The sequence below is a fragment of the Zootoca vivipara genome, chromosome 3 (assembly GCF_965207765.1).
Source record: "Zootoca vivipara chromosome 3, rZooViv2.hap1.1, whole genome shotgun sequence".
NCBI classification, from domain to species: domain Eukaryota; kingdom Metazoa; phylum Chordata; class Lepidosauria; order Squamata; family Lacertidae; genus Zootoca; species Zootoca vivipara.
The window spans coordinates 80,754,854-80,777,937 of record NC_142586.1 but is presented as its reverse complement, the minus strand read 5'-3'; the positions used below and the strand labels follow the sequence as shown (position 1 = coordinate 80,777,937).

At 42.6% G+C, this 23,084-nt stretch overlaps 1 protein-coding gene across 9 annotated transcripts in view; it reads right to left on the bottom strand.

Annotated features, from left to right (window-relative positions):
• Positions 1–3,461: 3,461 nt before the first annotated feature.
• The window catches only part of RASGRP3 (RAS guanyl releasing protein 3), a 54,745-nt gene continuing 35,122 nt past the window's right edge, over positions 3,462–23,084 (bottom strand). For 8 of the 9 annotated variants that reach the window (XM_035108236.3, XM_088666549.1, XM_060272906.2 and 5 more), the window contains 10 exons: positions 21,972–22,088; positions 21,181–21,456; positions 15,441–15,518; positions 14,339–14,455; positions 11,840–11,955; positions 10,702–10,849; positions 8,775–8,811; positions 6,986–7,111; positions 5,351–5,715; positions 3,462–4,386 (listed from right to left, as the gene is read on the bottom strand). In XM_035108236.3, the coding sequence (XP_034964127.1) occupies positions 4,378–4,386; positions 5,351–5,715; positions 6,986–7,111; positions 8,775–8,811; positions 10,702–10,849; positions 11,840–11,955; positions 14,339–14,455; positions 15,441–15,518; positions 21,181–21,456; positions 21,972–22,088 (1,389 nt within the window). In that variant the 3' untranslated portion in view covers positions 3,462–4,377. The remainder of the gene's footprint in view (positions 4,387–5,350; positions 5,716–6,985; positions 7,112–8,774; positions 8,812–10,701; positions 10,850–11,839; positions 11,956–14,338; positions 14,456–15,440; positions 15,519–21,180; positions 21,457–21,971; positions 22,089–23,084) is intronic. The other variant, XM_088666550.1, reaches the window with a different exon arrangement.

Here is a 23,084-nt window from a genome sequence, read left to right as displayed (position 1 = left end):
TTTGCATAGCTTAGTAAAGATAAAAGTAAAGGTACCCCTGACCATTAGGTCCAGTCGCGGACGACTCTGGGGTTGCGCGCTCATCTCACTTTACTGGCCAAGGGAGCTGGCATTTGTCCGCAAACAGCTTCCGGGTCATGTGGCATAGCTTATTAGCAGTACATTAAGTCTTATTTATGTGTAAGGTATAGATTACTTGTAAACCGTAACCCATTAGCATTAGGTGTGAAGCTTGGAAATCAATAGACTTAACACAGAATAAGTAAGATTGTGGGCACAGAATTCTGGAGCCCAGTGTACCTCTGACTTGGCAAAAATTCCAAAAATGTCACAGTATACTGGCATCACAATGGTCAATCAAGTTGTCAAGATTTTTATGACCACTAGGTGTTGCTCCTGATCCACAAGTAAAAAAAAAAGCAAAACAAAGAAAGGTGGTTCTCGATGCCTACTAATAGATTGAAGTGGCTTGTGTTCCATGTCCTAGAAAATGATGCATCCTTGTCTCCACGTGGTGTTAAATTACTGCATGTCTTTGCAGATGGGGTTTGGTCTCCGAAAGCATTGGGTTTTTAATGCACTCTTTTTATGCCATACCGCAAAAAGATAATGAAAGTACAGTGGTGCCTCGACTTATGAATTTAATCCATTCCGAAGGGACCTTCATAGGTCGAAAAATTCGTTAGTCGAAAAACGCCATTGGAAATGCGATTTCCCATAGGAATGCATTGGAAACGGAAAAATTCGTAAGTCGAAGTCGAGACATTCGTAAGCGCGCAGCCATTAGCCCCATTTGTAAGTTGAAAAATTTGGTTGTTGAGTCGTTTGTAAGTTGAGGTACCACTGTAATAAAAGGGCTCAGTGTGAGTATAAATATTGCTGATTCAGTGCAAGGAACTAGGGTGAGATTTTCAAGTAGCTTGGTATCTCTGAATTTCTTGTTACTGTTTGCTGGGATACAGCAGTGCTTAGGATAGGCTGTGAGACTAGTTTTCAGAGATCTTTGAATAAGTTACACATACCCATGAAAATGCAAAAGAACTGTTATAGAACGTGAAATGTGCAGTAGTGCCATTCAATTTTCCACGTTAATTGAACAATGAGTTAACACCAGTGAACATAATTGTGCTTGAATAAAATGCTTCTTGCTCCTTAGTAGCATGAGATTCGATCCGGAACAAAATTGCCTGTCTTAAGAGTGCCTGTCTGAAGTGGCTATGGAATTGGGATGGATGTGTAGGTACCAGACTCAAATGGGGACTTTCTCAAGTTACCTCTGGCTCCTTATCAATAACTTGCTTTGTTGTCAACAGACGCAGACTGGAATTATGTGGGCAAGGCCAAATAGGCTGGTCATTCTCCTTCCTGGTGATTATCTGTGGTTAGCCCTGTTTGCATGTTGCTGGCTATCATTTCCAGCTGGGAAATGATTGTACAAGAGAAAGAGGCTGACCAGCAGATGGGAAAATATTTATGTGAGTGGCTGTCATCATATGGTTCCAGGATACATCTAACTGACATACGGGAAGCTGCCTTGTACTGAGTCACAGCACTGATCCATCTAGTTCAGCATTCTCCATGTTGATTGGCAGTGCCTCTCCAGGTTTTCAGGCATTTTGGTTCTGACAGAATTTGTGTAATACTGCCACTTATTTTTGTAGTCTCAATAGTTCAGGGAAACCCTCGGCACAAGGTCCTGTATGCATCATTTATCAAACGCTATTGTTGCTGGTGCATCCTTGGACAGTTCCAAAAATCCGTCAGGAACTGTTTAACCAGTTAAGTAAGGTAACTGTTGACTAGAGGGGATGCCTATTCTCTAGCATAGCATAAATATAAATACTACAGAATTCATTTATATATGCATCTAGCTTTCTCTGGCTTTTAGTAGTGTAGTAACACGGAAGAGACCTCTAACCCAACGATCTTTGTGCAAGATAGATTGCCGGTAAATTGCGGAATAAAACATTCTGACACAGTGTTATGGGGACAGGGATTTTTCCTCATTTTCTAGCCAGGAAAGCTTAGCTCAGGCAGGCAATAGCTTACCCATGTAATTTGGTTTCATAAATGATTTCTGCATAAGGACACACTACTTCGGTATATTCTTGAGTTGCATTAAACATTCTGTACTACCCAAATATCCTGGTTAGCACAACACCAACTTTTGTTGTTGTTGTTTAGTCATTTAGTCGTGTCTGACTCTTCGTGACCCCATGGACCATAGCACGCCAGGCACTCCTGTCTTCCTCAGTTTGGTCAAACTCATGTTCGTAGCTTCGAGAACACTGTCCAACCATCTCATCCTCTGTCGTCCGCTTCTCCTTGTGCCCTCAATCTTTCCCAAGGAGTCTTCTCTTCTCATGAGGTGGCCAAAGTATTGGAGCCTCAGCTTCAGGATCTGTCCTTCCAGTGAGCACTCAGGGCTGATTTCCTTCAGAATGGATAGGTTTGATCTTCTTGCAGTTCATGGGACTCTCAAGAATCTCCTCCAGGACCATAATTCAAAAGCAACAATTCAACTACATGCCCTCTTAAACAACCCAGCAGTAAAATCAGCAGCAACCAGACCCCTGACAACCTTTGAAAACCTCGCTCTGAAAATCACTCTGAAAATCATCTACAGGTGGTACCTAACACCGCAAAAACTAGCGATAATACACTCAGGAACCTCATCAAAATGCTGGGGAGGGTACACCTCAACAGGCACATATTTCCACATGTGATGAGAGTGCCCCAAAATCCAACTATTCTGGACAACAACCATAAGAGAAATAGGTAAAATAACCCAACAAACATTAGAATTTACCCCAGAATTGGCCTTGCTAAACATCTTCCAGGACAATAATGCCCACCTGCATCACAAAGAACTCATAACCCACTTACTCTCAGCAACCAGAAGCACCATAACCAGACACTGGAAAGACCTGTCAGGAGTAAGCATGGACCAATGGTACCAAATAGTATGGGAAATAGCCTTACTCAAAAAATTAACCAATAAGTTGAAACTGACACGGGGATAAATAGAAGACGGCTTCACCCCGGTATGGTTCCCCTTTATCACATACACAGCCCAACAAGACAATAACAAAAACCCACCAACAGCATACGAATCAATATGGTTAACCTGACCCAAAACACTCACCCACCCCACTCACACACAAAACAAAGACCACCACAAAGGAACAACCATATCCTAGGCCAACCCCAACATCTCTCACCATCAAAGGAACACAAGTGAACAGCAGAGAACCTACACAAGCGACGCTGACAACCCCCCCCCCACTTATTAAGCTAAATAGAAACATTGTCACCCCACCCCCTACCCCACCTACTTTCCTTCTCCTCTCCTCACCAATGTCTCAACAAATGAAACTGATTTGTAAAAATGCTAAGAGAGACATTGCACATATCTTTGTAAACCAAGAAAACCCTTAATAATAATAACATTCTGTACTACATTTTATGAAATCAAGTGTTTTATTTAGGTAACTTCTAGTGTGCTGAAAAGAGTAAAAACAAAACACCAGTAACCATTAACCTAAAATGTGTACTACCTGATCCTTCAGCATAAGGCATAGCACTTGAAAGGTCTTTCTCTCTCTCTCTCTCCAGTTCCTTCAATGACTCATCATAGCACCTGAATTCCATAAGCCTTTCCACACCTGGTATATGTTGATGGTGACATCCTCCAGTGAACTATTGCTGGGAGACTGTGTAGCACACACAGCAGTAGTTTGTTACAAATTTAATGGGGGGAAATGTAAACCTCTTCCAAACTTTGTTGGTGGGGGGGGGGACAAAACAAAACACTGGCAAAATCTGGAAATGAAATGACTGTGCAGAGGTACTCTTTGTGATGAGAGAATCTCTAGGCTGTGCAAGTCTTCAAGTGCCACCCATTTATGACGTAGCTGTCTAGTGCCAGACAAAGAATGCAGTCTCAAACAACAGAATAGGGGAAAGCACATGGTCCATATCAGAACGTGTGACATTAACATATACCAAAATAATAACATGTGCCAGGCAGGTTTACACAACTGTGATTGATGCAGATGCCAAGGTGTCCTTGGTAGTGAAATAGTCTGGAACCACAGTTGCCCAAGAAATAGAAACAAATACTGTAATGACACGCTGGAGCTATAACACTCCTTTGTTTTCTGTCTGTGCAAGACTGATCAAACTACTTAACATATGTGAACAAAAATAAATACGGTAACTCTGTCATTAAATTTCTTTCACAGGTGATTTTGAAAAAAAAACCCAAACTGCTGAATTTGACAATGGAATGATGTTCAACCAAATCTGGCAATTTATGGAATATCACATTGTGCTTCCTTGAACTATCTTCACCTTTGCAGCAGCAGCAGCAGCAGCTCAACTATCCTGTAACAAACAAAAATGACATTATATATATATTAGATCTTAATATTCTGGTTAGATATTCTAAGGACCAAGTTATATAACCAGCAGGGTTACATAGCTGGACCATACTGCTTAATGTAAGGAGAGATGGATCAGGCCAAGGGCCCATCTAGTCCAGCATCCTATTCTCACAGTGTTCAACCAGACACCTATGGGATGTGCAACAGCACCTCCCGCTTGAAACCCCCATCTAGCATTCAGAAGCAGATGGCCTCCAATAGCAGACACAGCACATAATAGTCTTTTCACGCATGAATTTGTCTAAACCCTGTTAAAAGCCATCCAAGGTGATGGCCATCACTTCATCTTGTGGTAGTCAATTCCATAGCTATATGTGGTGCAAAGAGGTCCATATTTTAACCCACCGGTATGTTTCAGGGTTTGCAGGTGATTAATGGATTTAGTTTATTTATATGACATTTCCCCCCAATGAGCTGTGCCCAAGGTAACATATGCTGGATTACAAATTAATCATGCGACCTGATGTTAAAAAGTAATAGCAAAAATCCATCCCCAACTCTGGGGAGCGAAATAACCTAGGCCAGGCACTCCCAAACTTCGGCCCTCCAGATGTTTTGGACTACAATTCCCATCTTCCCCGACCACTGGTCCTGTTAGCTAGGGATCATGGGAGTTGTAGGCCAAAACATCTAGAGGGCCGCAGTTTGGGGGTGCCTGATCTAGGCTCATACAATGCTATGAGCAGAAACGATTTTTATATATAAAGTGAGCATGCAGTCTGAACCAGCAAAAGCTGCACCATGTGACTTTAGGTTGTACAAATTAACTCTTAAGCTAGTATTCCAATTGCCATGCTTTAATTTGATATATTGTATTTAAGAAAATTCTTAGGCACGACTTGAATTATAGCACTTCAGGGAAAACACAGAAACCTTTAAACATTTAATGACCTCCTATAACCCACCTCCATTTCCTGTCTTTCTAGGAGCATTTCTGTTCCATTGTGGTCCAACACATGTGCTGTAGTTCCTACTGCGGTGTCCATATTGGCCTGATTGTTCGATTTTTCATTCTCCCACTTTGCAAAGCCTTTATTCTTTCCCGACTTCCCATGGAGTTTGGACTTCATTTTGGGGAAGGTATGTGGTCCTGAATCTCCCCAACCAGACTCATGCCACAGTGGCTCTGTCTGGGTTGCTTGGCTGGTGGTTACCCGCTGTAGATGGACCGAAATCTTTCGAGAATTGCCAGTGACGAGTGTGATTGCTCTGCTATCTAGATCCTGATTTTGTGGAGTTACACTAGGAAAGTTAAATACTTCGCCTTGCACTACAAAGGGGAAGAAAGAAGTAGAGATTAATTTTACTAATAACACTGTCTCCTTCAAACCTTCGCCTTTTTCTAGCAGGGGTGGGGAACCCATGGCCTTCCAGCTGTTCTCCACCAGCCCCAGCCAGAATGGCAAATGATTCCATGTAGACCACAAGGTTAACTTGAGTCAACAGTGTGATGCAGCAGCAAAAAAAACCCTCATGCTATTCTAGGCTGCATCAACAGAAATATAGGGTCCTGATCAAGGGCAGCCCTTTAAGAAGGATACTGAACATGTGCAGAAGACGGCAACCAATATTATCAAAGGTCTGGAGAACGAGCCTTATGAGGAACAATTGAGGGAGTTATGTATGTTTAGCATGATAATAGAGGAGACTGAAAGGAGATATGATAGCAGTCTTAAAATATCTAAAGGGCCGTGACATGGAAGATGCAGCAAGTTTGTTTTCTCCTGCTCCAGAGTATAGGACTCGAAGCAATGCATTCAAGTTACAAGAACGGAGATTCCAACTAACATTCAGAAGCACTTCTGATGGTAAGGAGCACTCTCCCTTCCTGTGGTTTCTAGCAACTGATATTCAGAATCACTGCTGCCTCCCACTGTGGAGGCAGAGCATAGCCATTATGGCTAGTAACCATCAATGGTCCACTCCTCCATGAATTTGTCTAATCTTCTTTTAAAGTCATCCAGTTGGTGGCCATTGCTGCTTCTTGTGGGAGGGAGTTCCATAGATTAGCTTAGTGCTGCCTAAAGAAGTACAGGCTGAGACCGTTTTAGGCACGTTCAATATGTGCATGTCCGCACACAAGCACATCGTACCGAACTCAGAAGTGACCTGACGTGAAAACGTCCCCAAATGGGCGGAACGGGGTGTCTGCAGGCTCTCTCAACACTGTTTCAAATACAGTATTCACAATTTCACTTCAAGGATTAGGGCAGTGCTGATCATGTGATTTGAGCAAGGTGTGTGGTTTCACAGGCAAAGGTCACTACTCTGGTATGGAGCCTCACATGCGGACACATGGAAGTGAGGTTTTGGGATCAGCTGTGCAAATTGGGCCACATACATCTCACTGGAGAGGATACTCCATCAATCTCACTTCAGGGCTATTTATTGTGGGAGAGAGGGTATTGAGGATATCCTTGTGAATAAAAGAAGCTCCTTGCTTTATCAAAGCAATGGCTACTGCATTCTTGAAAACTGGTGTGATAAATTGTTGCGCAACAAAGGAAACTGTTCAACAACCCATTGTTGTCTTCTCTTACCTGCTGGCAATGATGGACTATTAGGCAGAGAACCATGACTGCTACCCAGTGACATCCCTCTGGCAAACTTCCTGCAGGCTAGAACTAGCAGATCTCTGCATTGCTTATGACAGTTGGCACCACAATCTGGAATAAATTGCCAGGGAAAAGAAAATTGGTTCTGACAAACTACAGTTTCCAAAGAGATGCAAACAGCGACAAAAAAATTCAACTCTGTAAAAGCTTTCAAAAGTCTGTCTGAGGAATTTCTACGTAAGTGGCATGATGCGGGTGGAAGCCAAGCATGAAATGTCACACTAGAATAGAATCTAGGGCTGCATGCAAATTATTATTTCTGTGAAGCAATGAGAATGCTCTTTATCACTAGTATTAACTATGATTGGCACTGACAGGTACAAACATGACAGACATAAAAGGAAGGGGAAAGTTGTTGGAGAACCCTTTCCAAAGAATTTTGGGGGGGAAGCAGCTGATACGCTTCTAATTTGAAACTGGAAGGTTGCAGGCAGAAGAGAAAACCCTTCCTTCACTGTTTCTCCACTCCAAAAGTGGTGTTTCCTAATAAAACCTATTTGTCAGGCTTTTTGTAACATGCAGTTCCAGTCTTGGAAGTTAGTGATTACTTAATACGGTCACAAAAGGCCAACCCAGCATCCTTCCAATGTGCTAGAATTAGTTGCTTTTCATTGCACACACCATTACTGGAGATGTTACAACAGGGTACAAGGTCTAAGCACTTTGAAATGCCAGATTTTTCACTGCAGCTTAATTTCAGCTGGAACATGCCGTTAATTACAAACAAGCAAGAGCTGCAACAAAATGTGACAATGCATGTTTTATTGTGTGGGCCAGCAATACATGCCATTCACAGGTATACACTATTCCATCCCACACCCCACCCCAATTTTCTGTTTGGATTTCTTTCTTCCGACTGATATTTATCAGCTTGTGGCTACTGCAAATGGTCTGTCCTCGCTGGGCTGTTTCAGGGAGGTTTTTCTTCCCAAAACCTTGTTGTTTTTGAAGGCTTATTTTGTACATTTGCAAACTTCACAACTCCCCAAACATGCTTCCCTCTTGTTTCTCAGCTGCCTCTTATTGGCCACATAGGTTTTGGCATGCACTGTCTGAATTCACCAATAGCAAGTACAACAGTCAGTGGCACAGTGTCTGACAAGGTGAACAGCTTCTAAACCAGGCATCCCCAAACTTCGGCCCTCCAGATGTTTTGGACTACAATTCCCATCATCCCTGACCACTGGTCCTGTTAGCTAGGGATCATGGGAGTTGTAGGCCAAAACATCTGGAGGGCCGCAGTTTGGGGATGCCTGTTCTAAACGAAGCTGGGTGTTAAAATGAATTGAAGAGCTGAAGTACGAAAATAGTTTTTCAGCCTGCGAGTGATTATGGCTGCAGTGCTATGCCTACTTACCTTGGAGTAAGCACCACTGACCACAGTGGGACTTACTTCTCTGTAAATATGCATAGGACTGCACTGCACCTAACTCTCTAGATCAGGCATCCCCAAACTTTGGCCCTCCAGATGTTTTGGACTACAATTCCCATCATCCCTGAAAACTGGTCCTGTTAGCTAGGGATCATGGGAGTTGTAGGCCAAAACATCTGGAGGGCCGCAGTTTGGGGATGGCTGCTCTAGATCCATCTGAGGTCAAAAGTGCATTGTATGTGGCATTGCTCATTTGTCAGCAATTAAGAGATTCATTAGGTTACAAACTGGAGGGACTACCGGTATGTCTTGCAATCAGCAGCCACGAATTATTTACAGTACCTTTGCATTTGTATCCTTGCTTGATTATACCCCACAACTGCAATTAAAAGACAAAAGGTATAAAAAGGTATAAAAAAGAAAGCCGGAAAGAAAACAACCTCATTATGAAGGCAGGAACAAAAGGCTACAAAAGTGCAAACAGGAAATTACTGCTCTCAACACCCTTCCTGTTAGAAAGAGCTCTCCATTTGTCTGTGAGGCTCAAGGCAGCACACTGGCCCTCGCCATTTCCAGGACCAACAAGTGAAGCAGCAGGACCAACAAGTGAAGGAGAACTGACTCAACAGATTACCATAAAGACTCTGGGCTGGATACACAATCCTGTTTACTCTGCATCCGGCACACTCTCTCTGTGGTCTGGAAAGTGGTGTACACATAACAGTTGCTACAATTCATATCTTATAAAATACTGCATTTTGATGTGGTTTCCTCACCAAACCATTTTTGATTCAAATTGAGAAAAAGAATTACCTAGCTACGTTTTAAGCTGTTAACATATAGGTCACAGTTTATTTCTACATTTTTAATTCATTCAATTTTGGCATACAGTTGAACCTCCATTTATGTAACCCTCTGGTTATGTAAACTTTGGGGTGTGCGCGGCAAACCTGGAAGTATTTTACCGGGTTTCGCCACATGCGCATGCGCAGAAGCGGTCCTCAGGTTGCGGAAACCTCGGGACCCCGTCCACAACCGAAGGTACCACTGTATTGGGATTAAAAAATGTTGAGATTTTTTTTAAAAAAAACAGTCAAGTTGCAATTTTGTGCACCAAAATTGAATAACTTCCAGCCCACAGTCCAAATTAGGCCTCGCAAGCATCCCAATTTGTCCCATGAGGCCAAGTTTCTTCAAACCACACCCACCTGCCCTGCACCTGACATCATATGTGACATCAGGTGAGGGACAGGTGGAGATGCTATTGCCAATGCGTAACTGGGAGCCCTAAAGGGAGCCTTAAAGGGCATTGACAAGGGAGGCTTCCTGTCACAACCAATCAGCTGATTGACAGCAACAGCAAGCCAGCAGGAATCAGCTGCACTACTGAGTTTCTCATAGGAACTCAGTAGTGCAGCCAACCCGTGCAGAAAAGCAGGGCTTGAACTGAGTGCCTACCAGCAGACAGGCATTTGATTCAAGCTCACTGGGATCAGCCATGCTATTTGCAGTTGACCCCTGCAGAAAAGTGGAGCTTCAACTGAGTGCCCTATTAGCTAATGGGAGCTCAGTTCAAGCCCTGCTATTATGCGGGAGCCAACTGTAAATAGACACACTCAGCTCTCTGAAGGTCAGCTGATTGGTACCTCAAAGCACCAGGGGACTTGAAAGCACCTTATCACCTGATGTCACTGTAAGATCAGGTAAGTAGCAGGCAGGTGGTTCAGCCCACCTGACAAATTTGACCTATTTCATACAATTGCCAGATTTGATTCCCCACCTCTGCTCTTCACATTTGCCTGGGGACCGAGTCCCATGAGCTCGGTGGGACTTATTTCTAAGTAGGCATGTATGAGACAGACAGAGGAAGTGCTGTACTGTAGGTCAGAGTGCATAAATGCATGCCAAGTGCCCCAAGTTCAATTCCTGATATCTCCAGGGAGGACCTGAAATATTCCTGTCTGAAGCCCTGAGCTAGATGGGCTCATGTTCTGACTTAGTGGAAGGTAGTTTCCTATGTTCCTAGAACTGCACTGTAGGGCTCAATTTCAGACTCCAGTGCCTTCAGTTACAGGCATCCTTGCTTTTGATACCATTCTCATATGGTCTATTTTAGACGCTCCTACAAAACAAATGTGTGCACGGTTGATTTTTTTAATAACATTTATTCAAGCCTTTGAAACAGAGCAGGATAGTGTATTATAAAAAATGAAGAAACAAATACGTCTTAGCCAACAAGTACATTAGAACTGCACTAACCCATACTTACAAATCCAGCACAATGCTCACAGAAGGTTGGCTTAAGATAGGTCATCTCCTGAAAGTTATGTATAAAACCTGGTCCCATTTTACACTGTAGCTGTGATTTGGCCCTCAGAAAATAAGCCATCATTTCTCCTTTGCTGATAAGGCCATCCCTGTTTCAAAAGAAAAAGGGGAGGAGGGGAGGTGGAGAGATCTGTTAGTTCTAAACCACAGATCGGGTTGATTCCAACTCCCATTATCCCTGACTACTGGCCAGGTTGGCTAGGGCTTATGGGAGTTGGAGTCCAATGACGTTTGGAGGGCACCTCATTGGCAACCTCTACAACAGATAAGCAGAGCACCCTGTACCTTCTCCACGGGCATAGTCTCTCTTGTTTTAGAAAACGTTGATATTGAACAACAGAACTTTTCACATGCAATCCTCATAGCCACTGACCAATGAATCATCAGTTCCATGCAACTTATGTATGATGCAAAGTTTCATGAAATAATCAGAGGGTTATATCCAATGCTGCCTAAGTACTTTCACGAGCACAATGGGACTTTCGCTTCCCTCCTGCAGTCTCTCAATCTACTCCACAGGGTTCCCAAATTCTTGCCGGGGGTGAAAAAGGAGGGGAAAGCCCACTTGTATGAGTGGAAATCTGTTCCACTTGGAATGGCAGGGTAGGATACAACCCACGTTTAATAACAGGCATTCTGCAAGTATCATTATAGTATTACTCATCCTTTTTCCTTTCTATTTATGATAAATTCTACCTATGTGGCCACAATCCCTTAAGCACTTCTGATTCACCTATGTGCATCAGAACCTGAGTTTGGACCCTGAACTAAACAGCTTACACTGTGTGGTCACTCTCGCATGTAAAATGGGAATATTAATCACTTGTTCCATGGGCTGTTTAGATTATGAGTGAGAGAAGGAAATGCCAACACCCACCTGGTCATTCTGGATACGGCTGGGTATAAATTAAAACAAATTTAAGTAATTTCTGTTTGTTTCTTGACACTTCTAAATTAAGGCTTCCATTCTATGCACACTTATTTGATAGTAATCTCCACTGAACACGGTAGGGAGCTACCTCTGTGTAAACTTGCAGAAGGTTGCACTGCAAAACCACAACAGGAGCAAGACCACTTACTGATCTTTGTCTAATACGCAGAACGAATCCAGAAAAGGGAAATTAGCTGCAATGCTTTCAAAGTCTTCTTGAGAGATGTAGCCATCATGGTCGTGGTCATAGTTCCTAAAAACAGACTGAAAAATGCAAGAAAATTATACAGTGGGAAGTAAGGGGCAATAGATTATGACAACACAATTTCCCTTAAAATCAAAGCTAAGTATAATGATTACAACCATTAAATGAAGAACATTACCGAAGGTCAGGTACTATATGCCCAATATCTTAAAGCAAAAACCAGCTTCTAACAACTGATTCATATCAAGAACTGATATGGCTGTATCATACTGAAAGATGATTCAACTAACCACTAAATGAAAACACACCTCCCCCCTTCCCCAGTATATACTCTCCTGTGCACTTCATTCATCAATCTAAGGTCCTACTCTGGGTGTCCTCGCTGACTTAAGTTTAGCAGGCGTCTACCAGGAGCAGGGCCTTATCAGAGGTGACACCAACTCTGTGGCATTCTGTGTGATCGAGGATGAAAGAGAAACCTTCACATTTACTCAGAGGTCATTTGGACCTGATCCCTGGATCCTATTGGTGCGGACTCTGTAGGTCAGCTGCGGAGTAAGTGAACTTCAGCTTAAAGGCCCACCAACAGAAAGGTAAATACATTTATATATTCATTATGGATCTTAAATACTGTGCTTTCCAACCCCACAGGCTGGTTGGGGGTTGTTAATGCTGGGGGTTTGTAATAAAGGAGCTGCAGTTCATATATGCTGCCAGGGATACTGCTAGATCCTTAAAGAATTTGGGGCCCAGGTCCAGATTTGCAAAAAAATGCACATGCCAATTTATATGTATAGATGCTTCTGGGCAAATTAAGAGGTCAGGGGCTGGGATCTCACCTAGAGCACCAAGCCACCCTATAAGGTAGGGAGCCTGTGGTCCTCTGGTAGGTGTTGGATCCAATTCCCAGCAGCCCCAGAAAGCATGACCAAAGGCTAGCGATGATGGAGTTGTAGTTTAACTACATCGGAAGGACCACAGGTTCATCACCCCTGTGAGAGGTAAAAACAAAAACAAAAACAAAAATACTTAAGCTTCTAGATTTGGGGAAAGGGGAGGAGATCTGGATCTCAGCACAGAAGTCCTGGAACTCCTTCCTGCCAACAATGCTTCTGGCCAGCTGCCTAGAAGTTTAACCAGAGGGCACCTTGGCACCTCAGTACAGATGGAATTACCACCTGAAATTGACTCCTCTTTGACAATGTTTGTAGCCAATTAGACCCCCTGTAGAGTGATAATTACAGGGTGCTTTGGTTCTCACTCCTACAATGTGCTTTAGGCACGATTTCCCACATGAATTTAGATTCTGTCTAAGAAGAACTTTATGTTTATCGTGCACACCATCACATATGATGAGCTTGCACACACATCTGTTTTGTCATGAGTGCATATGATGGGAAGATATAATTGTATAGTAGTGGCAGCATCTATAGGCTGAAGGCATATGATGCAGTTCTGTCAGTATATGGGATGTGGTATGTGTCACACCCACATACACTGCCTGCAAAAGCAGTATACATTGCCTCTGATTTATGGCGAGAGAGGAGTAGATACCACATGCGCTGAAGTGAACCTATGCGCAACAGCACATGCCCATGGTTTCTATATGGCTTTCTACCTATGTAGCATATTCTTGCTTTTGAAGCAGCCCTAAAGAACATGCACATCCCATGACCTACCTGTTTCTCATATTTTAAGACATACCCATAAAATAAGACATAGCAGGGTTTTTAAGCATCCAAGGAATATAAGCCATGCCCCGAAAATAAGACATAGTGATAGGCGCAGCAGCAATGCCGGCCGCGGCAGGAGGAGGAGGAAAAAAATAAGACATCCCTTGAAAATCAGCCATAGTGTGTTTTTTTGAGGAAAGAATAAATATAAGACATGTCTTATAATATGAGAAACACGGTATTTGCCAGTCATAACTCATACCACTGGAATTGAATGGTTTTCAAATATAACAGGAAATAAGTTTTTCTACTTGTAAAACTTGTGAAGCTGTGCTACGTTTTAAGCCTGCACTAGCACATTCACATAGCTATACAATCCTATGCATGTTGAGGGACTGCTTCACTAATCCTTCACTGACGCCAGGAGTGGGGAACCTTTGGCCCTCTAGGTGCTGCTCAACTACAACTCTCATCAGCCCTAGTAAGCCTCGCCAGGGCGCCAGGGATGACAGGAGTTGTAGTTCAGCAACATCTAGAGCAGGCATGTCAAACATGTGGCCCTCCAGATGTTTTGGACTACAATTCCCATCTTCCCCAACCACTGGTCCTGCTAGCTAGGGATCATGGGAGTTGTAGGCCAAAACATCTGGAGGGCCGCATGTTTGACATGCCTGATCTAGAGGGCCAAAGGTTTCCCGCACCTGACTGACACCCATGTATTTCATGAACAGCCACGTAAGTCAATCTGAACACTCTCTCAAATACTTACATCAACTAGTTTTTGGATGTGTTTGTTAATAAGGTTCGGGTCAGGTTTCGGGATGACTCCGGACGCCCATTCAAGTGGCACCACTGTCTTGTTAGGGGTTGTTGGAGAGGTAGGCTGCTAAAAAATAAAATAAAAAAGCATTTTTAGGACTCGCTGTGAATGAAGTTAAGGGTGACTTCTTAAAGCATGCGCAGCTTGCTGCAGAGTGAGTCCAAAGTTGCGTTTCAACCTTCACATGAGATATAGGCTAAAAGTTCTTAACCCCTTAGAGTAGTGCGATACCTAAGCTCTGTGAAATAGATCAAGTGAAGATAATACAGTATTGCACCAGAAGGAATGGCTGCAGTGAAGGTACAACATCACACTAATATGATTGTTCCATCAGCACAAGTGTTTCTGCTTGCCTGATCTCCCCACCCCCACCGCGTGTGCTCTCCTGGGTCCCCCCTCCAACTGGCAATGGGGGCAGGGGGGAGGAGAGGCGGGAAAGCCTCTGCTGCACTACAGAAACCGCTTGGTTGAATCCCGCCCCGTGTCTGTTTTTTAACAATGTGACTCTGTTTCCTTCTCTTTCCAATTCCTTTGCATATTACTACAATGGAAGAATGAAACGGCAACAAGCAGTGACCTTCAACAATGCCATCACTGTCCTGGGTGCCTGGTAATCAATGAATAATCAGTGACATTCTACTCTAGAGTGTTAGGGACAGGTGAATATGCAACCAATAAATAAAAAGTATCAACAATCAAAAATGGAAAAACTTCTGAAGCAGGACTTCTGAAGCAGGAATGTGTTTCTGAAGCAGGAAGCACATTTCATTTTTCAATTGCGTATGCAGCAATGCAATTTCACTTCCAACATTTCCCCTTCCCCAATTTCTCAAACAAAAGTAAGGTAAGGTCACTTCAGAGCATTTTGCATTCCCTCCCATCCTGCTGTGAATATTAATAATGGGGGGGGTGGAGTAGTGCTGGATCTTCCTGACAGATAAGCACTTCTTAAATAAAGAAGAGGGTAAATATTACTAAAAAAACCAAGTATATTACAAAGTTATAACACAGTGGAATTCCTTTTACTCCTAAACCGGAAAAAGTTACATACTGATTTTGAAGTCCTTGGCTCGAGCACCAGTGAGAGCTTATAAATATCATCTTCTGTGTGGTAGAGATCCAGGGAAAGCTAAGAGTCAAACCAGAATAAATAATAATAATAATATAATAATAAAGCATTATTTTAATAATTGGGGTGGAACTAAGGAAGTGTAACAAAGTAAGAGTAACGTAACTCCAACAGCTTCAGAAGATTACAATTTTTCAACAGACACAGTTGTGGGGGAAGGGCCTGGGCAATGGCGGAGGAAGCCTCTCTGGCACGCGGGGCAGGGTGCCAAGAGGCATGACAAACCACCCACAGGGGCGGGGCGAATTACCCAGCTGCGCGTGCACCCTTGGCTGCCCTACAGCTGGGGGGGGGGAGGCAGTGGGCGGACAGCGTGAAACCTGTGGACACCCGAGATGTGTGGCTCGAGTGTGGTGCAGGCCCCGCGGTGAGTGCCTCCCACCATTTTGTCACCCCCCCTCAGGGCGACACCCGGGGTAGGCTGCACCCTCCGCACCTCCCTTCCTACGCCCCTGGGACTGGGGTGCTTGATCCTTTCCCCATGATCTTTCTGCTGCAAAGTGTATGTCTGCAACTGCAAACATGAGAAGAAACAGAGGCTGTTTTGTACAGAAACTGCACTGAATGCCACAGTTTTTGGTGGAGATAACACCAAGGTTGCTATGTCCTGAACATAGTCCAAGTCGGGCTACTTTTCTTCCTGCTTGCTTTTTGCCCCAATGCAAAAGTTTACGTTTGCAAACAAATCTCAATTCTCATAAACAGTGCTTTTTTCCTTAATTTTTTTTAGGGGCACTCTCATTTTCCTGCTCATATTGAAATACTGCCCCTCAATGAGGCCAAACTTAGACTCACAAAATTTTTAGGGGTATGCATACCCCTGCGTCCCCCCAGAAAAAAGCACTGTTCATAAACAATCACGACACAGAACAGAAACTGACCAACACATCTGCTTCAGCATCAGGTAATATTCAAAGCATAAAATCATGATGATCATATCGAAAGGAGGGTGGGGATCTGCTATCTTTGACAGTTGTGTAGCAGAAGGAATTTTGGTGGGACAGATTGACAAGGGAGGGGTGCAAAGGGCTGCACCTGCAGAAATTCCCTCTTCCACACAACTGTTAAAAGTCAGAAGATTCGGGTCTCCCTTTCACTGACCACAGGGCCATTCCTCAAAATGAACTGTGCAATAAGAACACGAGAGCTGTGTAGGCTGGATCATAACATGGCACTGCCTTTGGGTCTGATCCAGAACCTCCAGCTATAGCAGAATGCTGCCGCTAGACTATTGATGGGGATAGACTAACAGGAACACATGACACCCACCTGCTACTAGGTCAGGTTCAAGGTTCTTGTACAGAGCCCTGAATAACTTAGGTCAAGATACCCCTTGAATGAATTTACTCTATTCGGTCACAGACCAGCATAAGCAAAACATTTAAATAAATAGCATAACAATATGAATCTAAGCAAATAATTATTAAATAAATGGGAGCAAAAACCAAACGTAGATTAAAACATATTAATAGATTAAAGATTAGATTAAAACATATACATAAAATACTTGATTAAGCAAGTTATGCTTTCAGTTCTGTGGTCCCAACTCTGTCAAGCACTTTTCCTGAGTTCCAGGTGCCTGGTTAACATTGTTTTATTTCAGGAGGACTTTGCATCATGAATGCTTTTCTGATGTTTTAAAATGTTCTATGTTCTTTGTTTAAACCCCTGAAGTTTTAAATTTTTGAGGTTTCATTTATATTTTCATCATTGTAAGCTGCGAATGAGTCCTAGATGTTGAAAAGGGGGAGGTATCTGTAAAAAATAAATACAGTATCTGCCTTCACCAGTCTGGTGTCCTCTAGATCAGTGTTTCCCAACCTTGTGCCTCCAGATGTTTTGTGACTACAATTCCCATCATTCCTGACCACTGGTCTTGCTAGCTAGGGATGATGGGAGTTGTAGTCCAAAAACATCTGGAGGCACAAGGTTGGGAAACACTGCTCTAGATGTTTTGAGATACAATGTCTCTTCAGCCCCAACCAGCAAGGAAAGAAAGCACCCTTTATCTTTTCTGCCCTCAGCTGAATATCTTGGATCAGCCCTAAAGCTGATCATGTGACTCCTGGGGCTATTGCTGTGCTGCATAAATTGCATTTCCCCCTCTTTTGCTCACCGTGGTTTTTCTTCGCATTAGATAAAAACAAATAATTGAGCCAATCTTCAAAGCTGCCTTTGTTGGAAAAGGAGAGGGAGGCTGGCTTTCCAGCTTCCAGAGCAGCCTCTCTGAGCACTGTTCTAGCAAGGCTACCACACAAAAAGGTACCACTAATCAGAAAATGGGTAGGAAGAAGGGGCAGGTCACTGAATTTTGCAATAGGGAAGCTGAGCACACAATGGCCTGAGTACTACATGATTTTGTGGGTCTGGTATTTCCACCTATTGTCATTCTGTGGAGAAGTGCGTCCCTTTTCTAGCTGATGTTCTAGCACCTCCAACATGCCCTACTCCAGGCATAGGCAACCTTGGCTCTCCAGATGTTTTGGAACTACAACTCCCATGATCCCTAGTTAACAGGGCCAGTGGTCAGAGATCATGGGAATTGTAGTTCCAAAACATCTGGAGAGCCAAGGTTGCCTATGCCTGCCCTACTCTGTCCTTTCTACAGATTTTATAACCAGGGATAGCCATTTCCAACTAATTGTCTTTGTTCTCCTAAGACCTATTTCTCATTATTATCTACAGTACTGTGAGTCCACCTGAAACCTAGAGCTTTGGGTTTAATCTTGTTAACCTCTTCCCTTCCCCTTTTTAAATTTGATGTTTTCAAATTTTATATTTAAAAGTGACTTCTCTGAGTTAGTTTCAGTCTGATTAAAAAGAACGCATTCACCACAGTTTTAGCAGACTGTAAAAACATCTGGGACTTTCCAGATATTTGCATAGTTTCAGAGTTGGTTAGTTAAGAGGTACAGACCACAGCATACAAACTATTGTTCTGTGCTTCAGTGTACCTCCACTTCCTACACTAATTATAACTGTTAATTCATTTATTGGCTGTATAGCGCACAGCCTAAGCAAAACAATATGGGGCCCTGCCTCAAGCTGCTTTCAATCACACGTTTGACAGCGGCGATGGAACAAGGGAAGGGGAAGGGTAGAAAGTGCTAGGAGAACAAGAGATGAATGTGAGAAAGAAAACATATTTACATCTTTGTTTCTGATTTAGGGCCAAAGGACAACAGCCTTAAAGCCACTTATTCTAAATAATACTGTTCTGAGTTTGGGGTGGGGAGTAGGCAGCAAGCCAAGACCCTTCTAATTTCTGGATATGGCAAGTGTTGAAATCTAAGCAAGGATTCAAATTCCTGGAATAGCCAGGCTAGCTTCCTGGTTTGATAATGGGTCTTGAAATATGGGTCATGAAGGCAGAAAAGGGAAATATGCTAATCCTAAAGTTCCAAGTCACATCCATTTCAGATTACAGGTAGGTAGCCGTGTTGGTCTGGATCGAAGTAAAATAAAAAAATTCCTTCAGTAGCACCTTAAAGACCAACTAAGTTTTTATTTTGGTATGAGCTTTCGTGTGCATGCACACTTCTTCAGATACAGTGAAGAGTGCTTTCATTTCAAAGGTGGTTGAATAAAGATCCCACTGCACAACCCTGATTCCCTGAAGTGTTTCTTTGAATCCCAGGCTATGTATTTAAACACTGTAAGTTTTGAAGTAGCCCACATTGATCTGAACCCACAGCCCCACTAGACACAGGGATGGAAGCCTGCATGTTGTACCAGCTGCAGTGGACATTAATTCTGCAATGCTGCCACAATGCTAAAACTGATTAGTTTTGATTATAGGAAAGAAGGCGACAGTTTTGTAATGAGTCTTTGAAAGAATGGCCTTGAGTGTCTTCTATTATTATTATTATTATTATTATTATTATTATTATTATTATTATTATTATTATTATTATTGCAGTCCTGAAAATGTAAACAATAACTGCACCAAATTATCAGCGCAGGAATCCTCCAGGGAAGCTTCTCTGTATTTTGCTACAGGAGACACGAGGTTCGCTCTCACTAATGCTTTAGCAAAGCTGAAAGAAGCCCATTTTGCACTTCAGCTCCTTATACAGATTGAATTATATAAAATTCAGCAAAGTGCACGTCAACACCCACAGCTGCTGCCAATGTTCAGACTGCTGCAGTGACGTGAACTGCATGCAATCTTCCTGCAGCCCACTTTTCCCTTCGGCCGCCTTAATTTTGCTGCAGCCGTATCTATCAGGGCGGGGAAAAGTTTCAATGTATTTATTTGAGCAAAGAATAGAGAGAATGGAAGAATTCCAAATATCCAGATATAAAACTGGATCAAGGATCCCAGTGGAAACAAGAGTGTAAAACACAGCGCTCCTTGTAATCTGAATCGACCCCATTTGGGCAAGCTGCAGAAGGCTGCTTCTGAACTGTTGTTTATAATGTACTGTAATGTGAGAGCAGAGGTGGAAATGTTACAAAGATGATAATCTGTTCTTTTGATGGCAACTGACATTCAGATGCTGAACATAAATTAATTTATTCATTTTAATATGGAAAGTGTTCTGTTGGCTTCCAGCTATAACAGCCACATGGGCACCCTCCCTGTTAAAACAGGATTATCTCTGGCTATCCAACTATGAAAAGTAACTGCATGGGATGGATATCACAATTGTATCTTCATGCTTATGAATCTTTCTGGTCAGCCATTGCTGGAGAAAGAATGCTGAGAATGTGAATGCTGAGTCACAGGACAAGTTGAAGAGAGGACATGATGCCGGGTGGCCAGACCCTTTAAAAGGGCCATGTGAGCTTGTGAGACCCCACAAGATCCCAGGGAGGATCAGACCCTCTCCTGGCCATGGAGGCTGCCTCGCTGCCCCGCAAGTCTGCCCATGAGTTGTATTAATACAACCATGAGTTAGCTTCAGCTAACATTGTGGTTCAGAAGTGAAAATGTGTGCCTGCAAAAATAATTGTAAGTGAAAGAAAACAGAGAGTGTACACCCAAAATTTGTGCATTGTTCTGTTCTGTAGCATTCAATATTCATTCCCTGCCCTGCCCCATTGCTGTGACACACAAATTAAGACTTTAAAAAAAAGGCTGAAAGAATTTTAATAAGCAGGCCATGCAGCAGTGCTACTACTTGTGTGCATGTGTGTGGAGGGGTATATGGAGGGATGCCAACTTGAATAAAATACTGAGGGGCAGTTAAGCTTTGGCTTAGTGTGTGGCCCAAACCCAGGCTTGTGATTCAGTTCTCTCCTTACTAACCATGAACTGGAAGCCATAGTTCGGTTTACCATGTTGTTACAAACCAGGCCAATATCAGTGCACATTCAGCAGAGGGTGTGAATTTATTTTATCATATGACAAGGATAAATTATTTGTGCAAATTGCTCAATCTATAATGTAAAATAAAGTATTTGAAACTTAAAGATATGAAGTAAGGCTCCTTGCGGGTTAATTCCCACCTAGCTGGTATCTTAATATTCTCACGTCTTTATCATTTTTATCTCTCCCTAATTTATTTGGTCTCTCCCCCCCCCCAGAAAATGTGCAATCTGTTCAATTAGCAAGTCTACCAAATTCACCCCTGCCTTTTACATCTCCTCCTTGCCCTCAAAGGAGACAGTGATGGAAGGGAAAAGGAATGTTTTCAAATTCAAATTTAACAGAACTTACTGTTAGCAGGTTAATTAAATCCATGTTTGGCTCAAGATGGTGAGAAGCAGTCTGCAGGGAAACCAGCTCACTCAAGGTGACTGAAAGCTGCTGCATTTTTACTATGTTGACTTTGTTCTCATTGATCCAGTCTGGAAAGACGACATGGACAGCTATCAGGTCCTTCAGGTGAACTCCTAAGATTGGGATTTTGAAGCCAACACAATCAGCAAAAGCTTTGCGGTAGCTGCAGTAGTTTCCATTGGAAGAGACTAGCTCGGTCATTTCATTCCAGTCCTGCAAACAAGGTACAGAAGAAGCAAAACTCCGCAAAAGCATTCTTAACATAGCTTTGATTTATCTTAAAGAGGCAGAGCTTAAGGAAATCATACTGGGAGGAACTGGAAACCTTTTCTTGAGGGGAACGGCGGTGAGGGGCATGATCCAATAACAGAAGCAACTCACACGATTTCTTCCAGCACATTTTTGATGAAAGATCATAGCTCAGAAGGAGTTCACATAGTTTGCATGCAGGAAGTCCAAGTTCAATCACCAGAACCTCCAGTTAAAAAAGAGATAGTGGGGTTGGAAAGAATTCTGCCCAAGATGTTGGTGAGATGCTGCTAATAAACAGACTGGGCTAGATGGGCCAATGGCCTGACTCAGTATGGGGCACCTTCACTTGCTCTCATTCTCCCTTATTCCAGTAAGAAAGGACATCTTTTTTGAAAGATTACATTTGGGTATGCTCAAGTTCCTCTATATAATATTTACACAGATGTGAGTCCATTACAAGAGAGGTGCTCTCATACCTTTGAAACTTCTGAGGAAAGATGAGAATGAGTTTCTTTGAGACGTGAAATGGAGCTATGGCTTAGTCCTCCTACAACAGCCATCAGGGTATTGAAATTTTGAAGATGAAGAAGTTTCTGTAGAGAAATTAGACACATTGCTTACTTGCTGATAAAAATGTTACCTGTTTCATTATTCATTACATACTAGATAATCAAATTGATAATAACAAGCAAAGGTCCTGCCAACCTAGCAGTTCAAAAGCATTGCCAGTGCAAGTAAATAAATAGGTACTGCTGTGGCAGGAAGGTAAACGGCGTTTCCGTGCGCTCTGGCATTCGTAACAGTCCTCCGTGCACCAGTAGCAGTTTAGTCATGCTGGCCACATGACCTGGAAAACTGTTTGTGGACAAATGCCGTCTCCCTTGGCCTGAAAGCGAGATGAGCGCCACAACCCCATAGTCGCCTTTGACTGGACTTAACCATCCAGGGGTCCTTTACCTTTTACCTTATAGTTATTTGTTCCAATGTGCAAGGTCTAGAATAATAGCTCGTGACTGTTGGCATGGTGCCTGATGAGAACGATGTTAAAAATGAAAGGCAAAAAATTGTTTGCCAAACTGAATTTAATTTTTCCCTCTTCAAACTATCCTAGTAGAGATATTAATAAATGAACTTTACTGGGATATCCCCAAACCCACCTAAATGTGTAAATGATGAATTCTTAGCTGGAATAATATTATCAAAAGCCTCTAATCTTGAATCAAATATTTTAGAAGTTCCTATCAAGAAGCAAACAAAACTAATATAAACCTTAAGAAAAATAATTCACCCAGGACAGTAGGATTTACCACTGTATTTTATAAGAAGAATGCATAGTTCAACAATTAACATATATAATAATTATATAACTACAATTAAGTTGTTACAAAAGGCACGAGCAGAAGCTGAAATGGTAATTATAGCCAAGTTACAGATCTCTTACTCAAAGGCTCAAAGCACCCAAAACTGGTCAGCTATCATAGCAAAAAGGCTTAACAATTTGATAATAATGCATATTGATAAGGACCAAAGAGATTTCATTAAGAATTAAAATATAAAAAGACTGGTGGACTGTATGGAAGCATCACAGT